Raw genomic sequence first — 13380 nt, 5'->3', positions numbered from 1 at the left:
CTTACCGTACCTGCATAACAGACAGCCATGAGGTCGTCGTCGATGGAGTAGGCCGCCGAAAAGGTCTCTGCAGCAATGGAACAAAAGCAGGCACCAGTCCCCTCTCCTGATGAATCACACTCTTTTTCTTTCTACCCGACTTCGAAATCGTCAAGTTCCTCGAGTCAGAGTCCCCACGCGATTCCGACGTATTACACGTCATTCCACTCATTCTTTTACCTCTGTCCATCCATTCTTGGATAAACTATTGCCATAGCCATGGCTCGTTCGCTCATCAAGACTGTTGGCTTTGCTGCCGCCGCTTTTGCTGCTATCGCAGACGCCACCAAGTCATACACAGTCACTGACGTGTACAATGCTACTAATTTCTTCGACAAGTTTGGTCATTTTGTGGTACGTAAACAAGTTTTGTATTGATGCTCTTGGCTTATCTATCAACTGCTGACGATTATTCAGAGTGTCTTGGGCAAGACTCCTCTCGATGTCGACCCAACCTCGGGCTACGTCCAATATCTTGATCGCAGCGATGCCCTCAAGGCTGGTCTAATCTCCATCGACGACGATGAGGTGTATGTCGGCCCTGAAACAAGTCTAAATTATGATCCCTATGGTTACGGTCGGGAGAGTGTAAGGCTGGAGGGTTTGACTACGTACAACCACGGCCTCTTTATCGCCGACTTTACCCATCTGCCCACACCAACCTGCGGCGCCTGGCCTTCCTTTTGGATGTTTGGCGATCCATGGCCCACAAAGGGAGAGATTGACATTGTGGAGAATTGGAACAATCTCGAGTTCAACCGCAACACGGCTCACGTCAACAGCCCCGACGTCGTCGGCGAGTGTACAATCAAGTCTTCCGACATGACTGCATCGCTGATTGAAGCCCACAATTGCTACGACAAGACTCCTGGACAATACGACAACCAAGGTTGTTCCGCCGACTCGTATGGTTTACCTTTTGGTTTGAGTGAGGGAGGTGTGTATGCTCTGGAGTGGACGAGTGATCACCTCAAGATTTGGAGTTGGACTCGAGCGTTGACTCCCCTCGACGTCACGCTCGGCAAGCCACTACCTTTGACTTGGGGTGTTCCCAATTTCATGATTACAGACTGCAACATTGACAAGGCCTTCCAAGACATGAAGTTTGTTTTCAACATAGACTTTTGCGGTGTCGCCGGGGCTGATGGTATCTGGGACTCATGCAAGGCCTCCACTGGCTATGACACTTGTACCGGCTATGTTGCAGAGAATCCTGAAGCCTTCAAGGACTCGTATTTCAAGATTGCAGACATCAAGGTCTATCAGCAAGCAGATGATATCGTTACGACTTCGTCCACTTCGAGTTACACGACGACTGCTTCCTCGACTACTTCCTCGACTGCTTCTTCTTCCTCCACCGCAACTTCCTCTGCCGAGTCGTTGACCACGACAACTGCGGCTAGCAGCATTGCAACGACTTCTATTTCTATCTCCTCCTCATCTCTTTCGACAAGCTCAATCACCAGCTCAAGCAATAGCTCAAGTGCACTGGCCACTGATAGTGCTACCACTTCTGCATTTACTAGTCCTTCGACCCAAACCAGCACGGCTTCATCATACGGACCGTCTTCCGAACCAGTTACCAGTGCGACCCTTCCGATCTCGACTTCGTCGACAGTCTACTCCACTGACAGCGAGATCATCACGAGCTCTTATTCGGCAACTTTGCCCACCACAGTGCCATCATCGTCGGCGTATACTTCTTCCTCTGCAACCTTGTCTGTTTCCGAGTCTTCAAACTACACAATCACGAGCGCAACAAGTGCTACAGCCTCGAGCCTCCCTGCTACTACCCTCTCGCACAGTTCTTACAGCAACACCACTACCTGTACTGATGACCAAACGGCGACGTACTCGACTGCCAATGCGACCATCACCACAACCTCGGCTGGAAGCTCCACCTCGTCCACGGTGCTTACATATTCGGCCTCCGAAACAGCGTCCTCCAGCACGTACTCTAGCTCAGCCACTGATGCAGTTCCCACCTCTTACGAAGCATCGGCAACAGAGAGCTCAGCCGACGTCACGGAGCCAACCACGACATCCGCAACCGAGTTTACGACCTCTACAGTCTACACCACACGGGTGCAAACCGTTACCTCGTGTGCCCCTACCGTGACCAATTGCCCAGCACGCAGCAGCCCAGTCGTTGTGACCGAGACCATTCCACTCTACACCACGGTCTGTCCCGTCACGGCAACGGGTGCGAGCACCCACAAGTCTGAAGCATCTGGCACTTCCGTTCCCTACAGCGCAACGACTCCCGAAGTCGAGACAGGCGCCACTGTCTCAGCTACCAAGAGCACACCGACAAGTGCCAGCAGCAATGGAGGCCAGGGTGAAGGCGGCAGCGGAGGCGGTAGCTACCAAGTCGGCGGTAGCACCAGCACCAAAAATAGCATCGGATCCAAGACGACGACTCTCGAGGGCACCACCACCACAACCTCGACACTCCGGCTGTACACGACCGTCACGGTCAAGTCCTCGTCCGCTTCCGTCTCCAGCGTCACCGTTTCCACGGCCCTCTCCGACTTGGTTGTTGTCGTGACAGCCACGGCCACATTGGTGCCCGTGTCGTCTGGGCATAATGCCACGGTGTCGTTGTCTTATACCCCAGAGACTACCGCCAGTGGCTCTGCCGGTCATGGTGGTGGAACATCGGGATCTGGCGTCTCCGTGAATGGGGCTGGCAAGACTGGTATCACGACCCTAAGTCTGCTCGTCATGGTTGGTGTATTCATGTTTGCAATGTAATCTTTCATCTCTCAAGGGGATTAGATAATTCTAGAATAGGCTTGGTGTATCACATAATTTATAATCCATCGAGTCCGAGAAACTCGCAACAACTTCTTTCGTTTCAAAGCATCTCTCATGGCATGGGTTATTTCCCTCCGTTCCGTGCTCCCCCACTGTCCGCCCGATATTTCTCATGCAGTAGCAGGCATCGTCCACGAACCCCCCAAATCCTCTAGATAGACCAGACTATTCATTTCCATGTCCACCCGCGCCACCCACCAATTCCCATCCTCGCCGAGGACATAGCGCACAACATTAATCCCCCTGACACTCTTAGCAGCCTCCCCAAACGCCGCCGTCCACGTCCACACGACAGCATCGCAAGTAACCGCCACGACGTCGCTCACCACCATGGGCGTGCCTCCATGGCCCGCCTGCGCCGCCTTGAAGGCCTCGCGGCCCGCAAACGTCTCGCTGCCGGGGGGCCTACCCATCAGGCTGTTGATGCCGTCGCTGTAGTCGGCATAGTCGGGCAGGAGGAGCGCGTCGGCCTTGGCGGCCGTGTAGTTGCCCACCAGGTCGGCAAACTGGGCGGCGAGTCTCGCGCCGTCGGCGTCGTCGAGACATGTGTCGCTTCTCTTGTTGAAAATCGACAGATTCTGCGAGGCAGAAGGAAGAGAGGACGGAGCAGCGAGGGCGGCACCTGCGCAAGCTAGGAGAGCGGATAACGAGAAGATGGGCTGCATTTTTCGAGCGTTTTTATCTGAAACGATAAAATGATAATACTTCACTTTCAAACATGTATGCTAATACTAAAGTTGAGAACGGCGGGGAGGCCTCGGTTTTGTATGATGATCCTATCGTGAAGGATTTGACGGCACAAGAGTGAGGCTGACCTGCTGAGCCGCTCTGGACAGATCTTTGCTTCCTGCCAAAGCTCGACTGACTGTCAACTAATACAGATCAAGACACTGAGAATCTGGTCTTTTTCAGCTAAGAATGAAAAGTCCTCTCTGGCTGACAACATGGCCCTTTGGAAGTCGATGACCAGATTTGCCAGGTCCACTTTTGCCTGAGATCATGTTGCTGATTTGCTCTTGCCAACAATGATGACTGTAATGATAGACTTCCATAGTATCAATTTCTACAGCTACGAACCACAAGTAGCTAATATATATTTATTTCCAAGGCATTCCTCGTCCCAGCCATGAAGCTAGTATTGGATGATAGGTCATTACGATCTAGGTAGGCGCGATTGCCGAGAAAAGGGGTGAGAAATTTCAAGGGATGAATTACGCCCAGAGTTTATCAAAAGCAATCATTAAGCTACAGACAGTAGAGTAACTATGGCAATAGAAAGACTGCCCTATCAAGAGAACTATGGTTCCGAACAGGACTAAACGCAAAGAAAAGTCAAGCGTGCTAATAATGTCAGTCCATGATGCCCAACGCCAGGCATTCCATCACGATGAGGAAGTTCGCTTGCGCTTCTTGCTTTTCTGCTTTTTCTCCTTCTTATCCTTGTCCTCCTTCATCTTCTCCTCTGATGCTTTCTTCTCCACCAACTCTGTAAGGCCGTGTATCGTGTTTTGGTGCTGTTGTTGCATGAAGTCCCAATTTGCCCGGCGGCGCTTTCTCTTCTGGATATGCAGAGGTGATTCATCTGATACAGAGTCGATGAAGAGGCCAGGAACCATTGCTATTAGTTCCTTGGGACTCGGATGTTCTTGGATCCTCTGTAAAGCCTTGCGTGCAGATGAAGCTGTGAGGAGGGACCGGGAGATGTATAGTTTCGAGGGAGTTAGGAGTCTATCATAATACCACCTAAAGAGATCTTCATTGTCCGCAGATATGACAGACTCAATGGGCTCCCACGAGCACTCCCATGGTTGAAAACGAGATGTGTTCTGTACCTCTACTTCAATGGTAGATTCGCTCCGTCTCAAACCGAGAATGTCGAACGCACGCCATGTCAACATGCCCTCGGCATTATACTTGTTCTTGGTTCTCTGGATGACTCCACTGATATCGACAGCCTCCTTTTTGCATTTCTGCCGTGTGCGGCTCGAGACTGTGCCAGATGTGTTGTTGAAACGATCGAGTTCCATGCGATCTTCACCCGGGAAATCAATTCGACTATGCTGAAGTGCTTCCCGGAGTTGTTTCTCAGTGGGATTGATGCGAGTGCTATGTCCATCTCTCTCTGCTCTCTTCCAACGCTGTTTGAGGGATGCGACAGCAACCCTGGCCCGCGTAAGCAGTTCTGTCTGGTCAGCTGTCAGAATCTCCGTTGGGAGAGGACTTGTGTCGGTAAGATCGACCTCCGTTTGCAGCTTTTCGAAAGGGCCATGATGGTAGACCAATATTGGATCTATGTGTGATATTCTCCTCATGCTTGGGTCCAATTCATCAGATGCTGCAGCATTGATGAATGTCGTGAGGAGGAAGGTGCCTACCGACGGTAGGCCGTCCCAGTACTTACGCATACTAACACGTATTCGCAGATGACGGAGATCATGACAAAAGCTGAGTAGAGTAGACAAATGTTGAAAGACCTTCACATGGATCTTCAGGTGAAAAAGGTATCGGATTCCATGATCGCCGAGGTCAACATTTGGGAAGAATTCGATGATGCCAGCATCGAAGCCACGACAATAAAAATTTGACAACTTGATGTCTCGAATCAATGCACGTCGCGTAGGTGTGAGTGCCGCAAGAAATTGGAGTAAGACACACGGTTCATCGAACTCGAATTTGTTGACACGGTAGAACACTGGGTTGAAGTTGAGATCAAGGTAGATCTGCCGACTGACCCGTGTGAGGCGAGATACGAACATTTCACGCCTTGTGGCTATGGAACCCGGTTGATGGGCAAATTTATTCGATCGAGCCGCGATTTGCTGTACGTGAATTGGTTCAACCTCTGACAGAGCGTATTCGTAGATCTTGAGTCGAATTTCGATGGGCAAGAGCCGGAAGAAGGGCGCTTCTGCATTTTGTCTGGTTGTGGCGACATTTGGATGAGAGGGATCCTCTACATCCTGTAAGGGCGCCATGATTTCCACCCAACAAAGCGTCTGTGCCCAGTGTGAAGGCTTTTGTTTGTTTGAGCGAAACCGTAGTCAGGCGGTAGTTGGTTTGGTCCGGTGGGCGAATGAGCCAAAACGGGAATGAAAGTGCGGATGCTGATGCCGATGGCAAGTGCTGCTCTATGGTGTTATGATGGGATTTGTGTACACCGAGTGAAGAAGGTGACAATCTTTGACCATGCAGGTCTAATTGGGGCTGAGGGTGGATGCTGCCAAAAGACAGTCACAAGGAAAGAGGTACGGTGAGTTTCTGGGCGGCGAGTGACTACTCTTTGGCTTTTGCCTGAATGACTAGACGGCAAGCAGGGGGAAATAGTCGAGAAGACGGCGCTGAAGATGAAGTGATGGAATATTTCTTTGTCTGTGCACTTTGGAAAGACACACGCGTCCTGAAGAAGGAGAAGACACAGGTCAAACGCGTGGGATGATGTCGGAACTTGCTCACACGTTTGATATGCCAGGAATTATTCCTGCCACGGACGGCAGTGAATAATGTGCTTGAGCACTCCAGGCGGCGGCGGTCGTGGTGGCGGCAACAGTAAGAACAGGTCTGGCGGCCGTGAGTGAGGGAGAAGATTTGTTGGTGGGTTGAGTGAGAAGAAAGGCAGGAAGAAGTCGCCGTTTTGTAATTTCTTGTCACTTGTTGGACTTGCCTTTGCGGCGAGCGGCGAAGCTTGTGAATTTTCTGTTGAGTGGCCCGCCGCTCGTTTGCACTTTTGCACCTGCCTAGCCCAAGTAGTCTGCTCAGGCTTTCAATAAATTAGGTAGGCAGGCAGACAGCTGATTGTGTAGGTACCTAAATTGGTTGGCCACATGCGTCTGGTCGCCGAGATTCCTGGGATAATCATGGAGTAATCATTGGAGGCGCCGCGTTTGCACTGGGATGGACAGACAATCAACTTGCAGCCAAAGACAAAAGCCTCGTGGAAGCCTCAAGTCTTTTAATATTGCTCTACTCAGCCATTTACATAAGCCGCGGGAGGCGCACCCTTTCCATCAAGGTAGACAAGATTTATACATTTCCAGCATACCTAGTCTGCCCACTAATAATTGTAGCTGTTGCAACATGTCTAGATGACTAAGTTCTTTCCATCTCTTTATATCAATTATGTTGATCAGGTTCGATCCGTTGAAACCTCGGTAACTAATGGTAACAATGACTCTTGCCAATCCGAGGACCTGCCTTTCTCATTGCCTGGATACCTCCACTGCCTCAGTTATTGCCTTCCTCTCTGCCCGAAAGATACTGAGGCATCTCCTCCGGTCTGATATCGTTGGAGCCTGGATCTCATGTCCATCTATGAAAGAATCAAGATACACGAATATGTGTCATGCTTGTTCAAACAAATCAAGGTATTCATTGAGTTTCATCCAAAGGCAAGTACACCTCATCTTGTTGCAAACCCAAAAGAAGGGGCCGAAGTGTCAAAATCGTGGCTACCTACTAGGTACTCAACACTTACCCGTTTTCACATCAAGGTCTGCGCGATGGCGAAGGAAGGAGATCAAAATAGGCTCAGTAGAATAACCCAGTTCGAACTGTGCCTGCACTTATGCCACAACGCTCCTGTCTACATTAAATTCCAACATATTGACGTGGCAGCTGAAGAAAATGGAGTCCCAAGACCGCCCCATCATGATCACTGAAGTTCGCATATCAAATATTGACAAGGGAGCCAAGTAAATGTGATAAAATATTGTGTTTTTTGATGAGTAATTTACAACGTCGAGACCGACGCGTCTTGGATATTGTGTGAACGCAATTTTCGGTGTCCTTGCAAGTCCTGCTTGAACATCACCGCGACATCATGGTGCCATATCTATATAGGTTTATCGTACAATCGTCCCAACTTTCTTCGCGGCTATTGACTCATTGCAGGTAACTTGCAATGGTTTTAGATTATTAATTTACCGCTTTCGCCCAAAAAAAAAAATGAAAGAAAATACATCGTCTAGGTCGTCTTTCATCACCTTTCAGTGCGTAACAACGCGAACAGCTTGAAGCATGATGCCAAAGAACAAGCCTCGTGCAACTTCCTCAATTTGGAGGCAGTCAAACAGCCTTCCCAGCGCCTCGCTTGTGGCAGATTGACCCATGATGCCCATGAGTGCTGCAGGCACGCTACTTTGGATGAACAGTTTGCGGGCCTTTGCTCGCAGCTCCTCCTTCTCCTCGGCAGTCAACTCGGCTGGCCAAGCCTTGCGCTCTTCCTCGGTGGGCAGCGAGTTCTCCCGCAGCTTGCGCAAGTGCGAAGCAATGCCCGCATCGGACGTGTTGGCGTCCAGGACAGTTTCCTGAATGAGTGTCTGAATCGATACAAGGGACGGGTTGCCCGGTCTGATGAGGAAAGACTTTGCAGCTGTGAGCAGGGTCCTTCGGATATTCCAAGCAGAAGACAGAGTGTACAGCTCATTAATGACTGCAAAGAGTAGCTCGACTGCCACTCGTGTCTCCTGTTCAGACAAAGGATGGAATTCCTTCTTGGGCCGTTTTGCCAAGTAGTCACTAACTGATGATCGTTTGTGCTGATGGGATGTCTGAGATTGCGACGGGGATGAGAATGAAGTCTGTGGCGATAGTAGATTGTTTTCACTCCTGGAATACGTGTCACTACTTTGCCGAGTTCCGTTGGGAGAGCCATAGTCATCTGGTATCTCAGAAGGCATGGGCGGGAGTTTCACGTTGGCGAGGTTGCTCTCTGACGGGGACTTCATGGGCGACCGAAGCGCAGCCATGCTGGACGCACGACTATTGCCTCTGCTACTGGTTGCGCTGACCGACTTGCGATCCCACCGATCGTATTGGTTTGGTTGCAGTCCATCCTGCTCAAAGTCAAGCTGGTAGCTAGCTCTTCGATCCATGGGAGGCATTTTCCCCGGTTGGGTCGAGATGATGGAAGATCTCGTGCTTTCCATACTTTCTCGAGACCTGGAAGTAGTTGCTGTGTCCACTCTCGGAAGTGCAGACAATGAGAGGGGTCTGTTTGCGACGCTGCCATTGGTTTTGGGCTCTTCAGATACTTCGTGGACAGAGGAAATGGTCGACTTGCGCTGGCCCAGTCCGATGTTGCCAAGCACACCAGTCACACCACCGACGACTACTTTACCACCGTCAAACAGGCCCTTCGGGGCGGTCTGCACAGCATCCAGCATCCCCTTACCCATCGATTCGAAAGAGAAGCCCCGCTGAGCAGACATTCTATTGTCTTGTCCCTTTTCCAAAAACCTCTTCATGGCTTCCGACTCGGCCAGAGGTTTTTCTGAGCACGCGGCACGCATATATCGTTCAATCTCACCACGCAACGACTCTCGAGTGTGGAGCTTCCAAGCAGCAAACGTAGCATGGGCTTCGAGAAAAGCGGTGGCACCAGAGATAGCCGCTATACGACGCAAGCTTTCGTGGAGTGCTTCAAATTGCGGATATGTTTTCATGATCATCCATCCAGGGTGATGAGACGAAGCTGGCTCAACTTGGACAAGATACTCCCAAGTTGGCTTTGTGCGAAGTCGACTTTTGTCGGTGCCGGGGTCATCCAATATCGTGATAGTTGCATTGTGGAGTGTCAGCGGCGGCGGTCTTCGGGGCTCTTCTTGATCATCCTGAGCAGGCGGGACGATCTGATCAAAGCGCGTGAACCGCGTATGGCTCGGGGCTTGACCTGATAGGGGAGACGGGTTCTGCCGGGAAATGTCCATAGATGACTTTGGAGTGATTGGCAATTGGACTGGCACCTCTTTGCGCATCTGGATTCCAGGCGCCAAGTCACTGATCTGGTCTTTGGCTTCTAGGGATAGCTCCCGGAAAGTCTCGGCCGCAGACTTTGCGCCAATCTGCTGATTCCCCTGAAGATCAAGCTCTTCGGCGTTTGACTTTAATGCATCCTCCAAAAGTTCCGAGGCATTTGAACCTTGCCCATTAGTCGTATTCGTAGGCTTGGACTTTTCGGCCTCGGCGATCATATCGTTCAATTTCTTCATCTCTTCCATGGCCCGTTCCATCTCTTCGTCTGCCTTTGACAACTTCTTCTTGTGAGTCATCTCCTTCTTTCGTGCTCGATCCATTTCGTAGCTATTGCGGTTGCCCTTGGATAAGCTAATGTTGCCGAAATTCCCATCGACATCAGCAAAAGCCTTTTGATCCTGTATAGCCTCGTCAATGGCTTGCGAGAGGTCCGTCTCTCCCGACTCCAGCAGATATACTATCCAGCCATTGAGCCATTCCGCTTTCGAACAAGTTTGCAGAGTTCCTTCCAGGACAGATTGGGCCAGAACCTCTCTCAAAAATATTCTGGCAGGGTCGCAGTCGTAGGTAGACCTCTCCAGGAATCCCAGCAGATCTTCGGCTACCATCTTGAACTTGCTCGCCTGTTGTCTCTGGTTGAGCAGATTGGAAAGTGCAGACTCGGTGTTGGTAGACAGGTAGTTGTAAATGGCGTCAGCTGCGGTAATGGAGCTGTCCGTGGGGACCGACGCATAAGCAGCTGTCATCTCGGAAAAAAAGACTATGATGATCGAGCAGGTATTGGTGAGAAAATCGACAAATGCGTCGGCAGGGCGCTTGCGGCTCAGTCTATTCGAGACGGACAGGAGGAAAGATGTCAAGACTTTGCGGCAAGACAGCGGAAACGATCTATCGGATGGGATGATCGGACCATACCACCAGTCAACGTAGTCACGGATGACAGCATCAACCAAGCTGGTGAGAGCATCCTGCGTCTCGGGCTGAAATTGATCAAAGCTTTGCGCCAGGGCTTGTGAGTCGTCCTCGTCGTCTTGGTCGATTCTGGATGCTGTGGCTTGAGGGTTGGTGTCGAGTAAGCGGTCCAAGAAATCATAACCCTTTTCTCGGCGCACGGCACGCGACACCTCAGGATGCTTTGCTTCATAGGATATGAAGAGGGTGACGCCAGCAAATGCGCCGATCAAAACCAAGCCAATCTGCCCCAGTATAAAGTATGTTACGGCTGCGAGCGCAACGGCTATGCCTCCGAGGGTTCCTGGCGTGGCTGTCGATAAGAATTGAAGGGCCTTAGTCGCCAAATCTTCTTCTTGGGCCACGGGGGTTGCCGTCGTTGTAGCTTGAGCGCGTTCCTCCGGAAGAGCCTCCAGAGGCTTCTCCGTGTGTTCATTCTCAGAAGCATGGTCGGGCTCCATTACTACGGGACTGGCAGTTGCTGCGCCGTCATGCGCATCGTGTTCGGCGATCATGGAGTACGTTGGATTGGTCGGTTGTGTCGGTTAATTGAGATTAGGAGAAGGAGAAGAAGAGGGCATGAGAAGTGGCGTCATGCCCTTTGATAGAAAGATGCGCCCGTCACGAGAGTTGTCAAGTCTAGTAGCCGCGAGAAAATGGAGAAACAGGAAACAAGAGGAGAAAACTGTTCAACGCCAGAAACGCAGACAAATCTGTGAAGGCAGTAGACGCTTTGAGTGAAAGGTGTAGATGTGGAACCGAAATCGAATCCCCCCGTGTTTTGAGCTTGATGCTGGACATGTGTGTCCACTGCCCTCCACAATCGAGGCGGCTCGACCTTTGGGGGAATAGGTGGTGGCCCTGGCGGGATGCTGTCCAAGTTGTGCCAAGAACGTTTCTTTGAGCTAGGGACCGTTGTTCACTCCCCACAAGTCCGTCAATGGCAGTGGCGCCTTGGAAGCCCCGGAGATTTTGTCTGACAGGCGGAAAGGTTACAGCCACAGCACGGGCCAGCGCTTTTAGGCCTGCTAGATCCCTTTCCACAGTGGTGCAGCAGTGGATGATTGAGATGTCGCGTGCTATGAACCACTAGAGGTCCAAACAAGATGCTAAAACAGGGCATTGAATTGTATCAGGAGAAGATGCACCTTTACTTGTCCTTTTGATCATCCTGCGGTAAATAAAGAGGAGTCCTCCACAGGCAGTGAAGCGTAAGTCGGTCGCATATTCAGTTCATCAGCTTCACTATCTATAAAAATATTCATGCCATCTTGCTCCGCTCATTAGAGTAATTGCAAAATGTAACTCTAGCACCTGTATCCTCCCAACTGGGAGACCCAAGAGATGAGGTCACCCAGGGTGGAAATTCAATTAAGCAGGGACCCCTGCAAGGCGCGTACAGACCTCCAGCTCCGAACTCCAACGCGTCAAACCTACCCCCACTGCTTGCATCTACACTGTAATCAATCCTACACGCAGCACAACAGGCACTCGGAACAGGAAGTTCGCGTCTTCGAGATTCAAAATCACAGAGCCGTGATATAGAACAACTAAGACGAGTTCCATCATTGTCTCGACATCGACCATGGCAGGATTCAAGAGCGCCAAGCGTGTTCGCCCGGGCGATGACGATAGCGACGTTGAAGTCCAGACCAAGTCAACCAAGACAGGCAAGAAGGCCAAGACTGGCAGTGGTGATCTCGAGTCCGGCAAAGACAGTGATGGTAATTCTTGGTGGAGTGTATGATTCCCTTCTTGTCAAGATCAACTACAAATCTAGTCTAACAACCACAATGCAGCTCTCAGGCAAGCGTCGTGTAGGAATATCAGAGTTTCAAAAGAAACCTTACATCAATATCCGCGAGTATTGGACCGACAATGATGGTGTTCTAAAGCCCGGTAAAAAGGTCAGACAACCATGCCTCTTGTTCTCAGAGTTCATACCGCAGGGCTAGAATTAGAAGCTGACATCTATTTCCAGGGCATCTCACTTCCCCTCGAGCAATACAATGCTTTGCTCAAGGCGATCCCCGCCATCAATGCCGAACTCGTCGCCCAAGGTCTCGACGTTGCGGATATCCCATCCGGTGCCCCTTCGAAAGCTACCGAGAAGTCTTCTTCGGACAAGAAGTCCAAGAAGTCGAATATCGAAGAGACAAGCGACGAGGACGAGGATGAAGACTAGTACATCCCACAAACGAACCATCATTCACTTTGACGATGGGATGTCCTTTGCCTCTGATATGCAACAAAAGATCTGATGTATCATCACCCTCTCAGCTGAAACAGCCAACGTCTTGGAGGAAGAATAGACATGTCCTCCATCTGATGACACGGGGAGCATAAGAACAAATATGGGCTGGCCCGCTGCGCATGACACAATTCACTGGTCAATTCGAAGACATACACATGTTGTTTGGCATGGCCTCAATTGTCAGCTGCGATTTCTTCGAATGCTTGATATTCCTCATATCGTATATGCGTCCGACGTCTGGCCGATGCAACTCCGCACAGAGAGCGTCTTTTACGACCGTTTTAGTGTCTCACTGCTCTTATTTGCCCGCTTCCACGTACGTACGTCACTCATGGCCATGGCCAGCAATGACTGCGAGGTGGACTCGAGATTCACAAGTCAGTTTTGTTGATCACTAACTATCTTACATCACGGAAATGAATGACGTGTTGGAAAATATCATTGTAGCGTGGCTAGCGAGCTACCAATGTATGTGGTAGAGCAGATGCATTTTTCTCGCCTGCCCTTTTATTTTGACGAAATGTGTCCAATGTCATTTCCAGCTTCATTATCTATAAGCATTGCATCGA

At 50.6% G+C, this 13380-nt stretch overlaps 5 protein-coding genes across 5 annotated transcripts; 2 read left to right on the top strand and 3 right to left on the bottom strand.

Moving 5' to 3' along the window:
* Positions 1-258: 258 nt before the first annotated feature.
* PFICI_06308 (uncharacterized protein) lies at positions 259-2793 on the top strand (the record flags this gene model as incomplete). Its single annotated transcript, XM_007834889.1, has 2 exons — positions 259-393; positions 457-2793. The coding sequence occupies 2 exons, from the start codon at positions 259-261 to the stop codon at positions 2791-2793; spliced, it is 2472 nt and encodes an 823-aa protein (XP_007833080.1).
* A 173-nt stretch (positions 2794-2966) lies between these two features.
* Positions 2967-3521, bottom strand: PFICI_06307 (uncharacterized protein; the record flags this gene model as incomplete). Its single annotated transcript, XM_007834888.1, has 1 exon — positions 2967-3521. The coding sequence occupies one exon, from the start codon at positions 3519-3521 to the stop codon at positions 2967-2969; it is 555 nt and encodes a 184-aa protein (XP_007833079.1).
* Positions 3522-4238: 717 nt separating this feature from the next.
* Positions 4239-5831, bottom strand: PFICI_06306 (uncharacterized protein; the record flags this gene model as incomplete). The annotated part of the gene is made up of 1 exon (XM_007834887.1): positions 4239-5831. The coding sequence occupies one exon, from the start codon at positions 5829-5831 to the stop codon at positions 4239-4241; it is 1593 nt and encodes a 530-aa protein (XP_007833078.1).
* A 2007-nt stretch (positions 5832-7838) lies between these two features.
* On the bottom strand, positions 7839-11072 carry PFICI_06305 (uncharacterized protein; the record flags this gene model as incomplete). The annotated part of the gene is made up of 1 exon (XM_007834886.1): positions 7839-11072. The coding sequence occupies one exon, from the start codon at positions 11070-11072 to the stop codon at positions 7839-7841; it is 3234 nt and encodes a 1077-aa protein (XP_007833077.1).
* A 1070-nt stretch (positions 11073-12142) lies between these two features.
* On the top strand, positions 12143-12742 carry PFICI_06304 (uncharacterized protein; the record flags this gene model as incomplete). Its single annotated transcript, XM_007834885.1, has 3 exons — positions 12143-12298; positions 12357-12464; positions 12539-12742. 3 exons carry the CDS (start codon positions 12143-12145, stop codon positions 12740-12742), a joined length of 468 nt encoding a protein of 155 aa, XP_007833076.1.
* Between the last annotated feature and the right edge of the window lie 638 nt (positions 12743-13380).

This window comes from Pestalotiopsis fici (assembly GCF_000516985.1).
Source record: "Pestalotiopsis fici W106-1 unplaced genomic scaffold PFICI_Scf_4, whole genome shotgun sequence".
NCBI classification, from domain to species: Eukaryota; Fungi; Ascomycota; class Sordariomycetes; order Amphisphaeriales; family Sporocadaceae; genus Pestalotiopsis; species Pestalotiopsis fici.
Note: the sequence above shows the minus strand (reverse complement) of the source record. Positions and strands in the feature narration are given on the sequence as shown.